The sequence below is a fragment of the Crassostrea angulata genome, chromosome 4 (assembly GCF_025612915.1).
Source record: "Crassostrea angulata isolate pt1a10 chromosome 4, ASM2561291v2, whole genome shotgun sequence".
NCBI classification, from domain to species: Eukaryota; Metazoa; Mollusca; class Bivalvia; order Ostreida; family Ostreidae; genus Magallana; species Magallana angulata.
Window position 1 is genome coordinate 1,672,071 of NC_069114.1, and position 6,953 is coordinate 1,679,023.

At 30.2% G+C, this 6,953-nt stretch overlaps 1 protein-coding gene across 1 annotated transcript; it reads right to left on the reverse strand.

The window, feature by feature from the left end:
* Positions 1–3,227: 3,227 nt before the first annotated feature.
* LOC128179322 (uncharacterized) lies at positions 3,228–6,724 on the reverse strand. Its single transcript, XM_052846724.1, has 4 exons — positions 6,565–6,724; positions 5,337–5,469; positions 4,975–5,045; positions 3,228–4,333 (listed from the first exon to the last, which is right to left on the reverse strand). Exons 1-4 carry the CDS (start codon positions 6,632–6,634, stop codon positions 4,152–4,154), a joined length of 456 nt encoding a protein of 151 aa, XP_052702684.1. The 5' UTR covers positions 6,635–6,724; the 3' UTR covers positions 3,228–4,151.
* Between the last annotated feature and the right edge of the window lie 229 nt (positions 6,725–6,953).

The following is a 6,953-nucleotide window of genomic DNA, read 5'->3' on the forward strand; positions in this document are numbered from 1 at the left end:
CTATTCTAAATCTTTACCAAACTTATACACGAACAACTTATTGTTTATAACTAAGAAACAAAAATACCATCTGTTCTTTCTTTGATGTTTTCTTAAAGTCACCTTCAGGTTCCCTTTAAATGCGTAGATATTCCTGTATTCCGGACGAAGAACGTGACAAAATCCGTCGGTTTCGTCAAAACGCAGATTCAAATGCATTTTATAAAGAGAAATGCTTTGTGTTCTGAAGATAACAATTACATGTACACAAATTAGAAGGATCTTTAGATATAGGAAACTTATTAAACCAAGTTTTTTTTTTACAATTCGTTTAGACTTTACTTTAAACTTATTAAGCGCGGATTTTTTTTTCATTGCCTTGAATTACTAAAATTCATATCACAAAAAAGAACACAGTATGTTTGTATTATTGTATCATGTTTACTTGGGTGAGTGAAACATATTGATCTTTACTCTGAGTTTACTGTATGTATTTTTAGAACTTTAACAAATTTAAGCAATTACAAGATGCGGTCGAGAATGCTGGGATATATTTGAGTAGAAAGTCAACGCGCATGCTTTTGGGATAACTACAACTTCATGATTAAAAAACAAGCTTTAACTGTTATTTTGAAACATGTATTGGAACTCTATTGTAAAGAAAAATGTCCATTTAAGAGAATCAATGCATGTATTCCTAACAATTTGAAAACAAACTTGCTAACCACTTTCCAGTTCTTGCAAGTCTTTTATTTACTTTTGTTTTCAAATTATAGGGTGGGATAATGAAGAATACAGTGATGTTTGTAGGGCCAGTGAATTCGTTACTTATGACGATATTCAGTATCGATTTTTGTGTTACCTTACACCTCCGATTAAAACTTTTAATTTGTACAGCAAGGCTACTAATTTATGAGGTAAACGGTAATTTAAGATCTTCATGAAAAATGCACTCAGTTCATATGATATGAAATTAATTTTTTTTATCTCGAACTTCATGTCCCTGTTACGTTTTCTTAACTGTCATTTTTCTTACCTTACAGAAAGGCCAGTCATTTAAATTTTTGATTGAAATTGCGGTAATTTCAAATGCAATTTCGACAAACAATACTTAATTGTTATGTAATGTAGCTTACATCTTTACTCATTAAAAATTTAAAAATAATTGATTTTGAGTTTAGAATGACACGTACCGATAATGTAATGTTTGGTGCACCTCAAATCTACAACCAATTATTTTCCTTGTTTGTCGTAATATTCATTTTTGTATATAAAAAACATTTTCCATTTAACAATCCTGTTTGTTCATGATTTTAAAGACATAAATCTAAATACAAGTTTTATAAAATATGTAACGAAGAGAATCTTTTTGTTTACCGATTGTTTTTTTTCCTAATAAATTTATTTTTATGTTTCATCACATTTGTCGGATAAATACACCTAATGTGTGAAAAGTCAAATAATGCATTGTATGCTGGCTCCATTTAATATAAATTAATTGTAATTGTTGCGTACTAAATTTTCCGTTTTATCCGCTTTAGTACGATTAAGATTTCATACGAAACTAAAAAAAAATAACCACAAAGTATTTTCGGTAAATTTATGCTGAATGTGTATATATTTTTCCGTAGTATGTTTAGTCAAATAATGCCTATGACACATAGTGTACATTTTGTATACGATTTCATAGACTTTGTCGTTGTTGATTTGATGTTCCAGAAAAAAGTTTTTTATGATAAGAATTATAACTTTTTAGGTTAGGATGAATTTAAATATAAATACAATTTCAAGAATACACTGTATATGTTTAATGCAATACAACAGTGATACAACAGCAATTTTTAACTTTTTAAAACGTCTAACATTGACAGGACTTCCTTTTAAAGAAATTCTAATTCATGTATACCGTTTTTTCTTATGAATTATAATCCATGAAAAGTGTACAAAAATATTTACATGTTTGGAATGAAAATGTGGTTACCCCAATTTTTGTAAACAAATGGAAAACAGATCAAACAGATTATAATCTTGAAGATCTTACTGTATATGACATTTCTAAGATTTGTTTTAAAACTATCAAAGATTCTTCTGTACAGTGCACGTGGCTTCAATTAAGAATTTCACACAAATTTCTTCCAGTTGGAGTTACGGTAAAAAATGAATATCAAAATTACTGACATATGTGGGTTTTGTTAAAATAATGTGGAAGCAATATACGTTTTTATTTCCTGTGAGAAAATACGTACCCTGTGGAGTTAAATAAAATATTTATAGAAAGACCTCTGAAAGAACTGGATGTAATATGTCTAATATTATACTTGGCCAACTTCAATTGTCGTTTCATAACAAAGTCATTAACTTTATATTTCTGTATTTAAAACAAAATATATTTTGTTCTCCTTTGTCAAATAAGATTCGATGCTTGATTGATTTCCTTCGTCACTTAAACCTAAAACACAATATTGAAAGATATTCTGCAATACAAACTTGTTAATTAAGATATTTTAAAATTGGGATAGTTGGACAGATATCTTTTCTGCTGACGTGTATTTTTTTTATTATCACTATTTTTTCTATTGCTTTTTTGTTACTTAATTTTTTCCCATGTAGTCAAGTGACCACAAAATAACACGTAAGTTTTTATTCCTTAGTGTGTTTGACTGAAGTCTGCTCTACACGTCTGTTCTTTTAAAAAGAAATAAATGATAAAAAAGGAAACATTTACTTGATTTCGTAAAACATTTTTTGACGAAAACAGTTTGATATATTAGGTAGAAAAATATATTAACTGCATAGTCTTTCAACATGTTGATTGTTGGCCACTGTATGTAATAACTAGAAGTACTGTGAGCAAGCTCACAATTGATACCACCCGCTAAGAAAAATCATAACCCATCTAATTTTCTATTACAAAAATATTGGTTGAATCTATTTCACCTTCTATTTTCTATGAATGACAACTGATCAATTTTTTAAAACTGTTAATGCTAACATGAGTACACAAACCAATTTCTATTCTTTAAATTCCATTTTATTTCAAGTTAACTGTTAATGCATGAGGACGTTTGCATCCTTACATTAACAAACATGACTCGAATCAAACGAAAATCCACATGTCAAGCAGCCATTTAATATAAACATTTTGAATTATTGGTATACTGAGCTTCTTACTTGACTAATATCGTGAATCAAAACCCGAAACAGTATTTTTCATAGACTGCATATGTAGATTTATTGATTTTTGCAGCTCTTTACATTTATTTCATAAAAGAAAATATGTTTTGCAATTATTATGAAAATAGCAAATTATTACAACACTCATATTCTTATACATGTAATAATACAGATTGGTACGCTGTTGAGGACTTATGTCGTCCATTGTTTATATTGTTTGGATTTCTTTTGAAATTACTTTTCGGAAATTAACATATTTCTTTAAAAAAAAACTCAATAGTTCAATCATAGTTTTCAGTGATCATGATGCAGTTTAAGACCCCATATTGTACCACATCTGTCCTAATTTAACATTTATAAAGAAAAATTCATCTATTATACACACCACGTTTAATTCAACTTATAAGTTATTTAAATAAATCGAGAACTGGTAATGAGGTTGGACGTTCATAACCTCTGACATGATATTTATTACGCAGATGAATGTAAGCTATAAAAATTTAATGATGCACTGTTTTCAAATAGATTGTGCAGATGAAAAACAAAGAAATCAAACTCTTTTGATTAATTTCACCATGCCAGTGCTATTGTAAAACTGGTGAAGAAAAAAAAAAATTCATGGAATAGCTGATATATATGGTGATGTGTTTGCAAATATTGAATAGTTACATAAACATCCTGGCGTCTCAGGTTTAAGATAGTCAAAACGACACCTCTATTAGTTGTTTCTTTGGTCAACAATTTAGCAACTATATCATTTTGAACCTCAAACAAAGTATCTAAAATGCCGACACTAAATTAAATCAAAGAAAAGTTCTCATCATGTGCCTTTTCTTGCGTTAGATAAACTGGTTGGTGTACTGTTTCCTCTCAAAGAGAAACACAAGGGCTGGTTAGCTGTATTGCACATAAAAGCACCAGATATTTATGGTTTACGATTGTCCCAAACTAAATTTGGATTTCTACTTCAATCAGTTATTCTCTCTCCGTCAGTATTCTCACGCTTTTCCAGTCTGTAAAGGTTGTACGCTGTATTGCGGAGGTTGCATTTGTCCGTAAGCCGGATTAGATAGTCCGTACTCCGGCTGTGATGGCCAGACATTCGGATTGGTGACACCGTTTCCAGGTTGAGTCGTAATCTGAGAATTGTACACGACCCCAGGAGTTCGTTGTTTCCTATCTGTTCATAGTGAAATGAGAAAATTAAATTGATAGAAGTTACATATTAGTTAGAGGTTACCACTATCCCATTGAGGAAAATTATACAATTTGTTTTGTTCACCTTTGTTCCATTTGCACATTTAAATTCCAGATTTTACCGAATTTTAAGTAACAAAAAATAAATGTATATTGCATTTTAAGCTACATGTATCTACATTAATGCCCCTTAATTGCAATTCAGTAAATCGTTCACTACATTAATAATGATAATAATCCAGAAAAAATAATAATAAGCATAATTATGAATATTTAGTAGTTCTTCTGTTGCTTGAAGTGTGTTCCACGTTGATGTTTTATTTTACAGAAAATGGAAAAAATATTCACGCAACCTCGACCTATATGTACTTTATATCAAATAAATATCACGTATATAACCAGCCTTAACCTTTTATGAAAATTTTCCTCGACCTAAATCATTCATATAATTGATTTTGTCAAGAATAATGTGTTATTTTGAAATCTTGAAATCCAATTGTCACTTTATTGTGTATTTGTAATTTTTTTTTCATCGCCATGATTTAGAGAATAGGTCAAGTGGAGCATACTGCAATTCTCAAATGGAAAGTCTATGGAGATTATACAAAACGCCACGTGATTTACTTCGACAGATACAGACGACAACAATACAGATGGTTAGGACGACCAGACCAATGATAGGCCCGATGATATATCTGAAACACAAGTTTATCAATAAACATTAGCATCCGTATCAAACAACATTCATTAAAGTGTTTCAATTATTATAAAACAGGGGAAAGTTTATAAAATTTGGGCAGGGAGCGGATGGCTTAAAAGAAATTTGCAAGATAAAATATATGTCACATATATGTTATTTTTAAAACACATATGTTACATACACATGGTCAGACAGATGATGTTTTATAGGTAGCCATACAATGAGTAGGTGTCATTCAGTAATCTCATTTATTATTGACGTTGATTCTAAGAAATGAAACCTATACCCGATTCCAATACAGGTGGATGTTCCGGTACATATAGTCAATGTCGGGCAGCACCATTTTGTTCCGGTACAGCAGTGGTAGTAGGAAAACGGGCAATCGCTGTTGCTGCTACAGGTACCGTCAGGATTCAGAGCTTTAATGGATGACCAAAAAAAATTAAAATTGCAAAAACTAGGGGGGAAATGGGACAAGTAATATTCATATCATGTAAAAGAGAGAAGTCAACATTTTGATTTAAAAATCATTTATGAGGAAAAAATTGTATACATTGAAGGATGGAAAAAATAGCATGACATGTTAAAGAGATGATACCTTAAATTCAGATACAAGATAAAACTGTTTCATTCGGTAAACTGAATGTTGATTTAAATGATGTAAAGGTTTGGAAATGTGATTATTTAATGTCAAAACCATTTCTTTCTGTTACCTTAAAGATACGTTTCAGCCACCCCTAAGGTGACTTAACGACCCAACTTCATCCTTTGAGAGGATTTATATAATGAAATATAATACATGTCATTCATGTTATAACGCTTTGATAGATCAACTTGATATTTTTTATTTTACGGCCTTATGTTTTGTTGTTGAAAAAAGTGACATCATGTGTATTTCTATTCATAACGATATTACATTTATCAGTCAACTGAAAACATACAATTTTGTGCTGAACCTAAATATTTTTTATATTAACATATAAGTTAATATTTAACTGGTTTTATGCAAAACTATTTAAATCTGTTTCTTTTTTCAAGAGTTACAGAAGAGGAAAAAGTCATAGTGGTTCAAATTACAGATATTAAAGGTATTATACATTTTTCCTATGATGTAAAATATAAATAAAATGCAGCTTTTAGAAAGGTCGATTATAGTTTATATTTCGATAATACAAAAATGGAGTAAGAAGTTTGACAAAGGGCAGGTAAGACACGGTTACTATTGCATTTTGTTAGTCTTGATTTATAATTCATGAAATTTACATTGAAGTCATCATTGTAAAGACCTGCGCGTAACGCATGAGCATCTAGCCCGTTAAATTTTTAACAAGAAAAGAACCACTACACTACAATTGATAAAAAAAATATCTTGTCCGATAAATTGGGTGCCAAGAAAATTACCTAATAATGCAAGTACATGTCTTTTTTTCCCGATACTAATATTTATCCCAAGAATAAATTGTTCTTGTTTTAAACTTCTGAAATATTTAAAGCTGTAAATAACTTTCACTTGCCTTCAGTGGCACAAAATAAGCAAATCAAACAAACAAAAAGTATAGGGATCCAATGTTTCAAGTCCACCATTGTGTGTTAATGTATGGGTAAGTTGTAAGAACAGTCTTCGAAATCCAAATTCGTGTATCAAGGGAAGTTTATTGTTTAAACTTTTATAGTGTTGTGCGTGGTGTCAAATAGATTTCGCAATAATCGCAAAATATTTTCTTTTGTTCAAAATGTAGGGTGCGACAACAAATTGTGGAGTAAAATTTATAGGTGCAGTGACTTTAAACAAATAAACATATCCGGTATCGACTTCTGCGTCGTCTCACACCTTCGATTCAAGGTGAATATTTGTACTGCATGGCTTGTGATGTATGAGGTCAATTAAAACTTTACGTAAAGT

Coding starts and splice junctions, on each gene's coding strand:
- LOC128179322 (XM_052846724.1), bottom strand. CDS start 6,634: ATGGTGGACTTGAAACATTGGATCCCTATACTTTTTGTTTGTTTGATT. Junction 5,470..6,564: donor CTTATTTTGTGCCACTGAAG/GCAAGTGAAAGT, acceptor CATCCATTAAAG/CTCTGAATCCTGACGGTACC. Junction 4,334..4,974: donor TGTCGTCTGTATCTGTCGAA/GTAAATCACGTG, acceptor CACTATGAACAG/ATAGGAAACAACGAACTCCT.